At 47.4% G+C, this 13,126-nt stretch overlaps 4 protein-coding genes across 4 annotated transcripts; 2 read left to right on the top strand and 2 right to left on the bottom strand.

The window, feature by feature from the left end:
• Positions 1–18: 18 nt before the first annotated feature.
• Positions 19–2,854, top strand: SERLADRAFT_473406 (WD40 repeat-containing protein; the record flags this gene model as incomplete). Its single annotated transcript, XM_007320965.1, has 5 exons — positions 19–557; positions 610–858; positions 918–997; positions 1,073–1,263; positions 1,332–2,854. The coding sequence occupies 5 exons, from the start codon at positions 80–82 to the stop codon at positions 1,729–1,731; spliced, it is 1,398 nt and encodes a 465-aa protein (XP_007321027.1).
• On the bottom strand, positions 1,382–5,162 carry SERLADRAFT_362715 (uncharacterized protein; the record flags this gene model as incomplete). Its single annotated transcript, XM_007321158.1, has 9 exons — positions 1,382–3,341; positions 3,388–3,544; positions 3,603–3,694; positions 3,729–3,892; positions 4,033–4,325; positions 4,379–4,583; positions 4,785–4,875; positions 4,932–5,003; positions 5,064–5,162. The coding sequence occupies 9 exons, from the start codon at positions 5,145–5,147 to the stop codon at positions 1,773–1,775; spliced, it is 2,727 nt and encodes a 908-aa protein (XP_007321220.1).
• Positions 5,163–5,657: 495 nt separating this feature from the next.
• On the top strand, positions 5,658–5,981 carry SERLADRAFT_440510 (uncharacterized protein; the record flags this gene model as incomplete). The annotated part of the gene is made up of 1 exon (XM_007320964.1): positions 5,658–5,981. One exon carries the CDS (start codon positions 5,658–5,660, stop codon positions 5,979–5,981), a length of 324 nt encoding a protein of 107 aa, XP_007321026.1.
• An 821-nt stretch (positions 5,982–6,802) lies between these two features.
• Positions 6,803–10,596, bottom strand: SERLADRAFT_357288 (general amino acid permease; the record flags this gene model as incomplete). The annotated part of the gene is made up of 24 exons (XM_007320963.1): positions 6,803–7,194; positions 7,256–7,350; positions 7,417–7,519; positions 7,582–7,643; positions 7,706–7,779; positions 7,848–7,906; positions 7,989–8,161; positions 8,221–8,280; positions 8,338–8,398; positions 8,470–8,551; positions 8,622–8,755; positions 8,816–8,898; positions 8,953–8,979; positions 9,042–9,055; positions 9,111–9,181; positions 9,242–9,296; positions 9,353–9,360; positions 9,422–9,433; positions 9,498–9,506; positions 9,561–9,595; positions 9,649–9,713; positions 9,769–9,881; positions 9,935–9,941; positions 9,996–10,596. 24 exons carry the CDS (start codon positions 10,166–10,168, stop codon positions 7,111–7,113), a joined length of 1,659 nt encoding a protein of 552 aa, XP_007321025.1.
• Positions 10,597–13,126: the final 2,530 nt, after the last annotated feature.

Genomic DNA, 13,126 nt, shown 5'->3' with positions numbered 1-13,126 from the left:
GAGGCTACCAGAGACTGTGACCGCAGCCTGCTGAGTGCAAAGCCTTGCATTTACTAAACTCGATATTGTTCACTATATTATGCATAAGACGAGTGCGCCAGAGCGCAAGTCAAAAAAGGCCAAAGTCGATAAAAGCCTCGCGACAAAACGCACGAATACACCCCCACCCACCGAGTCAAACCCAGAACTCGATCTACCAGTCTCACCTCCCTCTCCAAAAGGCAAACAAAAAGCTGCTACAGTCCCAGCCTCAAATAAAAATGTACGCAGTGAACCCACCACATTCGTACTACCATCTAGCTTCAAAGTCGTCGCTGGGTCTTACGAAAAACTCTTATACGGCCTCGAAGGCACAGTGACCCCATCGTCTTCAGCTCCTGGTTATACCTTCCACCTAAATCCCATCTTCATCTTCCCAGCGCATGTGTCATGTATAAAGGCTGTCGCAGCGTCCCCGAATGGTGGTAAATGGCTCGCTACAGGGAGTGCAGATGAGATCGTCAAAGTATGGGATCTACGGAGAAGGAAGGAGATCGGTGGACTGATGCACCACGAAGGTACGTTTCCCCCTTTTTCTGAATAACAGTATAACTAAGTTATATATTTCAGGGTCGATTACGGAGCTACAATTCCCCTCGCGGTCCCACCTTCTCTCATCTTCAGAAGACGGGACGCTATGCCTCTTTCGTGCCCGAGATTGGGCTGTCCTGCGCTCTCTAAAAGGCCACAAAGGCGCCGTAAATTCGGTTGCAATCCACCCCTCAGGTAAAGTTGCTTTGAGTGTCGGCAAAGATAAAACACTCCGGATGTGGGATCTCATGCGGGGAAAGGGCTCAGCCAGCACGAAATTGGGAAAAGGTGGGCTATTTTCTTCAAATTTCATCGATGTCCATTTTGGGGTATTGATTCACGTCAAGAGGGTGAGCTGGTGCGTTGGTCAGTCACTGGCTCGTGCTTCGTAGTCCAATGCAGGGCAACCATCGAGATATATACTACAGTACGTTTTCACCCTCGCCTTTTATTCACCAAGATGGAAACTTGATTGTTTGATTTTGTTCCGACTGTGTTATAGGATATGGTTTTGCAACATATCATTACCCATCCATCCCGCATCCACAGCGTAAAATTTTGCACACGCGTCAATGGCACTGGCGAAGTTCTCTTTGTCGGGGCCGAAGATAAAAAAGTCTCGATATACGAGATACATGAAGATCCTGAAAAAATTCCTACCGTAATTGCAGAGATGGTAGGGCATTCAAATCGGTATGCTCCCTCTTTATATCTTTCGTACCATTTTTTGGACCTTGATAAACTCAATAATCCTCTGATAGGGTCAAAGCAGTGGAAGCGCTCGCAATAGCCTTGCCTCCCTCAGAAAACCAAAAAAGCGCCAGATTGTCCACAACGATAGTCTGTACCGTCTCCTCAGATGGGAAGATCCATGTGTATGATTTGGCTTCTCTGCCAGCACATTGTGAAGAAAAATTGGAAATACATCCTGTTGCTGAATACGACACCAAGGGCACTAGGCTGACTTGCATGACGATAGCAGAAGGCGAGCCGTCCGAAATTGCGAATGCAGTAAATGGAAAGAGAAAGCGTGCTGACAATGGGCATGGACACGAGGACAGCGAGGAGGAACAACATGAAGGACTTGAAGGTTGGCACTCACAGGGCGAAGATGATGGTGAAGATAAGCAGGAGGAGGAGGGTAGTGAAGACGAGGAATAAAACAAAAATAGCATTATACTACATTTACAGTAGACTGTAGACTACATGAAATCTACTGCGCGCTTTCGCCCTCTCATAGGGCGCTCTGTATCTCCCATAAGTACGTCCATGTTATCAGCCGTATCATTAGCGCCCAGGCTCCCAATACCGATTGGTGGTGGTTCATCCATGGCCAAAGTCTTTACGAATGCAGGTGGCGGCTTCTCTACCCACATACCCTCGTCGTCGCCCTCGTCGCCACGATCAGCTTCATGTTCGTTGTCCCTCCGTTTCTTTTTCTTTGGTCGATCGCGATCCTTCCGCCTTTCCCGAGGAGTAGAGAACGATAACGACTCCTCACCTCCTTCATCTACCTCGAATGAGACGAGTGCACCTCCCTTTTTCTTCTTACTCTTCTTTTCCTTGTCTTTCTCCTTTGACTTCTTGGATTTGCCTTCCCGCTCGGATCGGGGAATGAATGTTGGCTTGAAAGTAGCTAGATCTATCTTCTCCGTGGAGGGGACTCCATTCGGGTTTAGCTGAGAGGCAGGAGTGGTGGATGGACCCGCCTCTGCGGGTGGAGGCATGGGTACTGGCGTAGAAGATGATTCTATCGCAGCAACACCGGTGATAGCTCCATCTTCACCCTCTTCAGCTTTCTTCCCATCGTCTCCATTCTGTCCACCTTCATCCTCACTTTCCTCGTCGTCACTTGCAAATATAGCCTTGAACACGTCCATCGCGGGCCGTACATACGTCAACGTGTCCTCTCCCTGCCCATCATCCTCACCTAATCCGATATTTGCGATATCTCGTCTCTTCTTCTTGCCACCGTCCACACTTGCAGGAACATCACCACTACCAGAAGCTGGCACGCTTGCATCCGCTTTTGACAACTCTGACTCAGGCTGCCATCCCGACCCCGGATCAGAAGGTGCCACCTTTTCATCGACAGGCTCCGGATTTGGCTCCTTCACCCCGAACCTCTTGCACAGCAGCCTCGCAGGCTGCCATACCACCGTCTCGCGTGTCATAGGACCATACATCCCCAGCTTCGCAGCGTGAACCTTCGGATCCTCCTCCATCTTCTCCTCTATCCGTTCCTCCCGTTCGTCTTGTTCATCAGCGTCATCATCGGCACTTTCACCTGCAACTGGTTGATGCAACCCTTCAATAATTTTTGGGCCCAGGTCTAGCACCGCCGCACTAGTGAATCTTCCTGCCATGGCACCCGATACGGGGCGGAATAGAGCAGCCGCCTTTGCATACTCAGCCATCTCTCTTCCAAAAGAGTCGGCATCTTGTCCTGGAGTGGGTTGTGGAGGTGATGTGGTGCCGCCAGGGTCTGCAGCAGCCTGCAGATAACGGTTGTACCGTGCTTGCTTGGTGGGATCTGAGGTGAAGGGTCGGAAGCCGAGTAACGCGGATTGAGCAACTTGGGGCTCGGTATGTGGGATGGTAAGAGGGGCCGACGGTAGCGCCGGCGAGGTTGGACGATCGTTGGAAGGCGGTACAAATCGGTTGGGAATAGAAGTGAATGACCTGATGCGTTCTTGGTCCTTTTGTGACATGTATTCAAACACTGAGCGAGGTGCTGAAGGTTGGGATATTTCACCCAATATAGCTCCTCGCTAGGGATATGTTAGACAAAGCAATTAGATTCATGGCAAAACATACCTCGCCTGCTGTTTTACCAGTTTTCCATTGAGCGTGAGGTTGTGGTCGTGGAGCGCCACCGGTTGGTTCCTCTCTTTCAGCGTCTACATTCTCTTTGCCACCCCAGACGCGTGTAGGGTCTGGCTTCCAGTCCTTAGGTATATCAGGCAAAGGAAACCTGATAATTTGAGTTAGAGCAATGATAGCAGGGGAGACGACTCTGACTGTAGACATACCATTCATCTTGAGCAACAGGTTTGTCAGAGACTACAAAACCTGCTACAGGTGATTTACCATCACTAAATTTACCGCCTGATGAGGACGATCTCTAGAGTACGTGAGCTGAAATATACTGATGTCACAAGTAGAAAAAAGAAATGAATGCTTACAGGTGGTGGTGGAGCTCCCTTACGACCTGCATGCCTAGTACCAGAAGTTATATGGTCGTCGTCATGTACATCGCTTGCATCATATGCAGTACGACTGCCACCGCGAACTACTTTGCCATCGTAAATGTCGAGATCATCTTCATCCGCGTCGTTGAGTGCTCCCAGACCGAACCCAGCTGTAATTGACACGCCCTTGGTTCATTCGACCGTGGTTCAAAGACAAAGCTATGATACTCACCAGCCAACCTCGAATCACCTTCGACCTTTCCCGTTTTACCCATACCTAAGCTATCGTGTAGCCCCATTCCAGGGGAGTACCCTAGTCCATGTGAGTTGTCTTTTCTCGCTGGAACCAGTAATGGCGTATTTTTTGGAGCATACAAGTGCTTCTTCGCCTCTTCGTCCACTTCAGCATCTAGATCGCGTCCGTCTTGAATAGCACGCTGGCGCCATGTCACGCGTGGGCCAATTCCTTGCCCAATGCGCCAACCCATCTTCTTCAGTATGCGAGCCCCGACGGAATCTTTAGGTGCGGGAAGAAGGGACTGTTCCAGCGCTAGCGTGATGGGGCTGCATGTAAAGCATTAGAATTAAGAAAAACAGCATTGATGAATCCCATTTACTCTTTCTCATCCTCTTCGGTACCAGCGCGGCGACTCATCTCAGCTTGCGTTCCACCAAGGAGGTCCATCTGCTCATTTTCGTCAACGAGATTCAAATCAGCTCGGCGTTCAGCGATGTCTTCTTCATCCATGAAGTCTTCCGGCCGTGCGGCACGCTTCTGAGCGCGGTCAGAACGCGAAGAAACGAAGGTAGAGGGTGCCCATCCTATCACATGCAAGTTGTGTTAGTATATGAATAGTGATAGATACTTGAGTCGTGATTCTGGCTTGCACCCTCCACGTCCGACGCATATAGTATACGCAGAAGGCAACTCAGTATTATCGCATAATTTGGCATGTAGTTCATGCAAGATTGACGGTAGCACGTGATGATATAGAGGATCCTAAAAACTGGAATCGTACATACCTTCTTTGGAGCCCACAGTGTTGAAATATCCAGCAGAGAAACCTCCTGTGAATGCACCATGCAATCTTCGACGCCCTTTCTCGTCTCTGACCTGAAGATAGGGACATGAACTTAAGCTGTTATACGAAGAAACGCAAGAAAACAAACATCCTGTTTCCACAATGGTACGAATTCTCCCGTATCCCGAGACTTTTCGAGCGGAGGCAACGGTGTGCCGATCTGTCCATAGGTATTATAGGTAAATGAAGATTTCACCGGTATAAGAGTTGCACTACGCACCAAGCAAAAAGACTCATTCGCCTTTGAACTTGCTGGGTCAATACCCAGATCTCCGAGTTTGCGTTTCAACCGAGTAGTGCTCATCGTTCTTGGTGCTTGACTCGGAGTAAGCAACGTCGGTTGAGCGGCCAATAACATAGCGTGTGTTTATATGTATTTGGTACCATGCGTGGATAGTAGGAGCCTATACCCAGATTCCTTTCTGTCCAGTGACAGAAAGGAATCATGATCATTAAGTTACCGTGACAATGAATACGAGCTAGCCACGATTAATACCGGTATAGGCTCATCGTGTGTTATGAATGTTGCTCTACATGTAGGCGTTTATATTTCTTGTTAAATGCTGTTTCGCTTACAAGTGTTATTTGTTCTAGCAAGAATTTACTGAGCTCGAGCGAGGCTTGTTCCTTATCTGACCGTCACTGTCCGTCTATGAACGTGTGTATGCAAGAGGCTTTGTTTCCGAGTCAAGAGCTCCGAGTCAGATATCTCCCTTTACAGCATCGCAGAGCAGGCTCGGCGTGGCTGGTAATGGTAACCTGTTTCTCCATCTTTGCACCTGCCAATGGTAGTCTGAGTCGCAGGAATGACAATATGCATGCTTCCAGGGCTTCAGCTCCCATAGCCAGAAAGTACTCTAACCGGCCGAAGCTGACGCCAGCAAGGGAACTCATGGGCTGGGATCGTTCCTTGTCTCTTGTGCAGCATGGTCCTCGGTTCAAGCAGTTTCGCAAGAACTTGTATCGCTGTATAGGCACTCACGCGAGTACGAAGAAGTATACTGGCCTTTTTGAACGCGAGACGCATCGGTCTCTTCAACGCTTGTCGGATACACCCTTGGATTTTGAGGCCCATACACGTCTATATTTTCAGTCTACCCGAAACACGCACTATGACGCGCCCTCTTTTACTACTTGAGTGCATTTTTGCACGCTTTCCAGGCTAGCGGCTCCTATTCTTCTACGGATCTCACACGGCAATCGAAGTTAAGGATTCAAAAGACCCCTATTTAGGAATTGTCAACACAGCAATGCAGTATTTTTCTGTAGCTACCTCTTCTAGTGCCTGCGTCTGGTTGGTGGACGCCTTTCCCATATGTGAGCAATTTTTTTGCTGAGTGCAAGTCGGTTGAAATTTGATGTTTGAGTGCGACGGCAGTAAAGTATCTACCTGACTGCCTCCCTGGAGCATCCCTTCAAAAACTTGCATAAAAAGGCTCGAAAAGCCTCACGGACATGGTCGGCCTGCCGCATGAAGCAGCAAACAAAACAGATGGTAAGCTTCGAAGTTGATGCGTGTATATAGATATAAACAGGTTTGACGCGTGGCAGGTGCAGGAAACAGCCCCGCATTCTTTCACCTCCGAACTCCTAGGTGAAAAGCGATACCTCTCCAGGAAATGAAGACCTCATCAAATGGTCAGCTCAGGCCCCATACGCAGGTATATCTCCAGCCTTCAGTCTCCGCTTTTCGTGCCGTTTCACTTATCATACCTTTCCTTGCCGTTTTAGGTGGCTCAGACTCGGTAGATACCGTTCCTAACATCATCTTTACCCCTCTGGTTGCGACTGATTGAATGTCTAAATCGTCTCAGCCATCCGTTATTCTATCCTCGCCATGACGCTGTTCCTTTGGCGTGCAGAAGAGAGCGCAGGCTTAAGAATTATACGTGGTTTTACACTACCTACCAGTAAATAGCAATGTCTGTACTCTCACCAATGCCAAATGAACTCCGTTTCACTAGGTCAATCAATCAACTATGCTAAATACACACCAGTCTAAACTCACAACATCGTAAGTCATAAATGGGAGATAGCCTGCGGATACATTCCTACACTATATATATATATGTGTGTATATCTTTTTGAGCTATCTTACGCGTTTACGTACGGCGTACTAATACTAGTTGAGATGGAAGGTGGGGGGACATTACATGATGAAAAAGAAAAACAAGAAATATATTAACCTAAATCACAGAATAGATCGTCAAAAAAAACTATTATGTACGTCATGGTATTTGCAGTGGAAAGCTGCTCGCAGTGCTCATCTAGAAGATGAACGAAGCGATCTTCTCGCCAATGTTCTTCGGTGGTACTTCTGGAATCTCGGTCTCCTCCATGCTTGGAATACCCTATCGTGCGGACCATAAATTGCTTGTTTTCTACAATCAAATAAAGGAGAAAATGACGCACGGTGACAAAGTCCATCTCGTGTAATTTCCACACTGAAGTGCGTTTGAATATTTTCCAGAAGAAGTAGAGGATGAAGAAGAACGGGATGTTGATATCTATTTCGTCATAAGGAGAAAAAGGTCACCTCAACAACTAAGAAAGAAAATGAACGAAAGACTGACAAGCGGTGAGGAAACCCGACGCATTGAATGCCCAGAAAACTTCGAATCCATTGATGAGGACGAATATCACACACCAAACAAAGCCCCATGTAGCAAGATACGGCTACATGAATATTAGCGTGTCAGCACAAGAATGGGTGGGTAGAGCAGTAATCGTGTGCTGACCTGGAGAGGATTCCAGTAAGCAAGCTGCTTACGATCTCTGCCTTGTGATTTCATTCCGCGGTCTGAAGTTGCAAATTGGTGTGAGTGATACTTGTGCTGGACCTCACAGAGTTTTGATACGCACAATAAAAAAGGAAGGTCAAGTTGATGGAGGCCCAGGAGAAGAAGCCTCCAACAGTGGACAAGCTGACGAACCAGCTGAACAACGATCATTTCGTAATTAGTAAAATATCACAGAAGCACAAGACACAATGTGTCAGACTTACTTGAATACTGTTTCGCCACCACTAGATACAGTCATGAAAGACAAGAGAGAGAAAGCGCTCTAAATCCATTGAATCACATATCGGCAAGAAAGTCGTTAGATACATGAAGTCGTTGCAATATCGAAAAGAAAGGACACGCACAGAAACAATCACGGCTACCAACGGCAAGCCTTTACTTGTGCAGTAAGTGAGGAAACGTGGGGCCTGGCCTCGAAGAGCGAGACCATAGAGAATACGTGAAGAGCAGAAAAGGAAAGAGTTTCCAGCGGAGAAAGCACTCGTAAGGATACCGGCGTTGACGATACCAGGAAGCACTATGCGATGAGTACTGATCAGAACAATAATTTTAAACAGGATTAGCGGACGCATATACCTTTGATACCGGCGTTAACCATTGCAATGACGTAAGGTGACTCGGCGGACGTGCCACCCGCTGGATGTAAAATGGGTAAATACTTGGCCTATCCACACATATAGCAACATGTCTTACTCTGCAGCAAACTAGGGTCGTTGTATGGAACAATCATACCAGTTATCAAGACACCAAGCACCTAGAAATTTTCAAAACCGTAAATCCAAATCCCAAAAAGTAATGACCAAGTCAAAAGAGATTTAGACGAACATAAAAGAGCACGATACGATAGAACACCCTCTGCACAGCCTTAGAGATGTTTCGACGTGGGCTCTCAGTTTCGGATGCAGCACTGTGATAGTGATGGTGATTGACGTTCAGAAATGAAATGAAAGGTCATGAAAAGGACTCCACTGGCTTACATGGCGACAAGTTCCATACCCTGGAAGGAGAATGCAGCTTGGACGATGACGGAAAGGATACCTAAGAAACGATCAAGCCCGATGTGAGTGGGCTCGAGGCCTGACCCAGCGAGTGCACCCGGGTTTTTCCAGTACTGAAGCAAGAGAGAGACTTGAGATATGCGAATTCGGGAAGGAAAAGGGCAAATACAAACCTGGAAGCCACGGCGTTGATGGTCAGGTGCTCCGCCAAGATCGATGATAAGCCCAAGTAGAATTAAACCCGTGATCATGACAACTAAAGAACATATAGCGTTATAAATTTGTACACATTTGCAGGAAGCAGACTTACGTTTGATGATCGAGAAAATAAATTCAGCTGTTGATTTACAGTCAGAAAACAATTGAAAAGTGAATAACAGCTCGCAAGGAAGAACATACACTCCCCAAAGTAACTGTCAAACGATATTAGAATGATAAAGGTTAAAATATATGGCGTAAAGAACGTACCGAACACCAAATATGTTTATAGCGCAAACGCAAACGCATATAACTGCAATGTAAGCGGCAGCATGTTTGGTCTGAAAGGAACGAGCTGTAAGCCTGAAAGAAAGGTATCATGAGGTGAACGAAATACATACATCCCAATAAGTGATGAGTAGTTGCGCCGCTGAGATCTCCACAGGAACGGACATACTATAGTGCGGGATTAGGTCATATCCAGGGGATTACAAGTTGATAGAGTAGCTCACACGTTGGTCTATTGAATCAAAGTCAGCCAATGTATTACACGCAATAACAAAACTAAGCAGAGCGCTCACGTAAAAGTAGTTCTAAACATAGTGGTCAAAGTGAACGAGTGAGATCTGATTTGAACACAGTGGGTAAAAGACATACCCATCCGACCTACAGATTAGCTATGATCAGAAATTCTATATAGATTACACGTAAGAGACTTACAGCAAAACCAAAAGCAGGATCGACCCATCGAGCAGCTAGATAATCGCGAATTCAGATAACTGATAGCAGGAGAAACTGTGAGACGCACCAAAATGGGGGAAGGTTCCAGATATGGGAGCAAGAGCTGTCATTTCTCCGATAGAACACAATGACCTGTAGCAAATTGGGATTTTTCCGAGACACATCGATAAAAAAAAAATAGCCTTACGAGTATGCCACAGTTCCGACAAGTATGTAGGCGATTAGAGCGCCGAGAGGACCCGCACCACTGAGTGACTTTCCTGAACCAAGGAACAGACCTGTTCCGAGGGTCCCAGCAATCTGGGACACCAGTTTGAAAACTATTCGAGAGACTCGGACAAGTGGAGACTTACAGCAATCCTGTAGCAAACAGTGTCAGAAACGAGGACTGGCATTGGAATATAATAAACTTACATCTGTACATGTCGTTGTTTGAGTCGTCGTTGTACGCGGTCCAAGTCGGCACCATCAATACGGTAATTGGGATTGCTGGATTGTGCGGGGACGACGAACTGCTCTGTCGCGTACTTTTCGATGCTGGCTCCATCCTGTGACTTTTCAAGGTCATGCGAGCCGTGGTTGCTCATGGTGGAGAGACGTAGGAGGCGACAAAATAAGGTGAAAGAAAAGGCCACCTAAAGACTCGGACGGAGAAGAGAGACAGAAGGGAAAAAGAACTGGAAAGGCGGAGAGAAGCGCTGAGTTCTGTATCAGACTGTATGGATACGCCATAAGTATATATCCAGCACATGACGGTGGTGCCTGGGAGCGTCCATTTGGCCGGGTGTGGTGTATTGGCTGTCACCGTCGTCCATCAAAGGCAGATAACGAGATAAGGCAAGTATATGCGCTTAGCAGCTACAAGCGGAAATGGCCACGACGGCTCTTTCCAAAACACGATTATTTTCTCGGCCATAGTCCGTTGAAGTTTCCCTACGCAGACATGGAGCACTTATGGAGTCCGGTCTGAGCCGGGCATTCCTTGTGTGGTGTACGGACCATAACCGCTCGAGGCAGACAGACACGGAGGCAGATGAGTCCGAGAGGATATATCTTTCTGGTTGCCATCTTGGGAGATCGGCTCTCACACCCATGTGCGCCACATTCCTTATCGGGTACGCTGTCTTTGACACGCACCTTTGATCGGACCAAAAACCTGCACACTTAAAAATGCTTGATGGAAGGCAACGTCTTGGCATCGAGGTCCATGTCTTGACTGGAGCGAGCAGCAAGTACAATAATGAGAACGACAGCCTTGATAGCTATGTCCACCATGCAACCTGATTGGAAACTCAAGCACAAAGGAGCCCCATCAGATACTGGCAGGCGCGAGTTGCATGTGGTGATACTTTGATGTGGATATTGTTAATGAACCATTGAGCGCTGAGCCTTGGAGAGATCTCGCCATCCGACGGTGCAAGTAGTCGTGTGAGCATCAAAAAAAATGTCGCTACAGAAAATAATTATATACAAATGCCTCAAAGTCTATGGGAAATAGAGCTGCGGTGGCAGCCCACCATAAAACTGCCAGATAAATTGCCACAAGTCAGAACTTTGATAGAGGAGGAATTGATAACAGACAATGTACCTTTTCACTTTCAAGTTTCAACGGACTCGCACACCAATTTCACGTGTCAATGGGAAAACACAGCAATTGGAGTATGTCGGTATATGATATCACCAGCAGGCTTCGGCTGCCCCTGGAGGCTGGAGCGATCGATGCTGAACATATCGAAAGATAAGACCCTATAAGGCACCGAGTGTGCCCAAAGGTCTTCCTCTCCGTCAAATTATTTACCCTCCGCTAAGGTCGTATTTTATTCAACTGCAGACACTTCAATGCTTCGATAGATAATTCGCGACGGGGAGGACAGCGGCAAATGGGGATCCTGACATTGCTTCCGTAACGACAAAGTGATAGGTCTTTAGGTTCAGGGGGAATTTGATATCGCTGGGTTAGAACGCTCCAAGTCAAAATGAGCTATCAAAAAGCCCTCCCTGGATGAGCTTGCAGTACAGTGATGATGGATACACAACTATCCATCAACTGTCGGCTGATCAGTGAATTGAGATATTTCACTTTGATCAATGATCCGCCAGACCAACCACCGCCAGAGCCAAAACAAAACAAAACATAAGTAGGTCAAGCTAGTCAAGTGTACCACCACAGAGGCCCACAAACCGACAGCCGCGGCCCGCTTGAATATTATCGCCGGACCGGACCGGACTTTCCGGCAACATTAGACCTCGGCCCGAGGTGAGTCGGAGTAGTGAAGTACCGGCAGTACATTCCACAACGTTGATGTCTTGAAAATGCCTGCAAAGCTCATTTTCATCGTCCTTCGCGAAAATAAAATATCTGGTGAACAGTTGAGGATTCCTGGAAGTGACCCATGCACGTCGACGGTTGTAGGTTCGGCGAGAAGACAAGGATTGGAGGACGAGTGCCGTATCCCTTGGACAGTCGACCGTGCAGACCAAAAAAGGACCGCACAAGGTCCTAGCCAACAAACCCTGAACGAGGCCTCAGTAAAAGCGACTCACCCACACTCGTACCTCGATCACTTCCGAGTTTTACTTCGTCCACATGCAAACCGGTATCCGGAGACTTCTTCAACTTGCGACTGAATCACATTGCTATAGCATGCACGCTCGGGGTGGGTGGATATCGTATGCGATTCCCCATTCACGAATGGACCGGAAATCGTCGACCGTCGTGGCACGATAGTGTTCTACGACCATGTGTCGTATACGGCTAGCTACGGATGACATCGATGACTTCCATTTCAGTTTCTCACCCAAGTCAGTTGCGCAGATATAAAGCTTGAACGGATGCCATGCTTCGCCCAGCACCGCCTACTGAACCGCCATCTTTGCTGTTTTTTTTTTGTCGTGGTCGTCTTTCTCATCAATGCCGCTGTGTCAGACTAATTTGCTTCTTTCTGTGTTCCAGATTCTTCTTCTGTTCGCAACCTGAGCATCAGTCCCAATACTGTGTCTGTCATTATGATATCCGAGACTGCGCATGTTCAAGCTCAATAATGCATATCAGGTGTGAATTTCACACTTTGCAATTCAATCCCTCTCTCTCTTTCCCATAACATCATCACGACGTCCGACCATGAGTCATCCAACCTGACAAGAGTCGCAGGGCGCCCATTTTTCGTTCTCAACCTTGCAAGTCCCTCACTTCTCATGCTTGACAGCCTATCACCCGGGAGTTTGATCCACACTACCCTCGGAGGGTTAACCGTGGTACCCAGTGAGGCTATCATATATAGTAGCGATCTTGATCTCGACGGAAAGTTCTTGTGTATTTGATAGCCAACGCATCTTACTTGAACTCCGCCTTCGCTTTCAGTCTCACGGATTTCTTGGTTTTTAATTCTGCACGAATCAGCTCGTTCAGTAGTGCTTGTATAGCGCAGCTGGTATTGATATTGTCGATGCCCTCCGAAATTTCTGTTAATGAAAAGCTAAACACGAAGTGAGAGTTACTGTGACGACACAACTGTACTAGATCCATGCTCAGTGCACACCATCGC

The sequence above is a fragment of the Serpula lacrymans genome, assembly GCF_000218685.1.
Source record: "Serpula lacrymans var. lacrymans S7.9 unplaced genomic scaffold SERLAscaffold_10, whole genome shotgun sequence".
In the NCBI taxonomy this organism is placed as follows: domain Eukaryota; kingdom Fungi; phylum Basidiomycota; class Agaricomycetes; order Boletales; family Serpulaceae; genus Serpula; species Serpula lacrymans.
The sequence above is the reverse complement of the archived record's forward strand: the minus strand, read 5'-3'. Positions and strand labels throughout refer to the sequence as shown.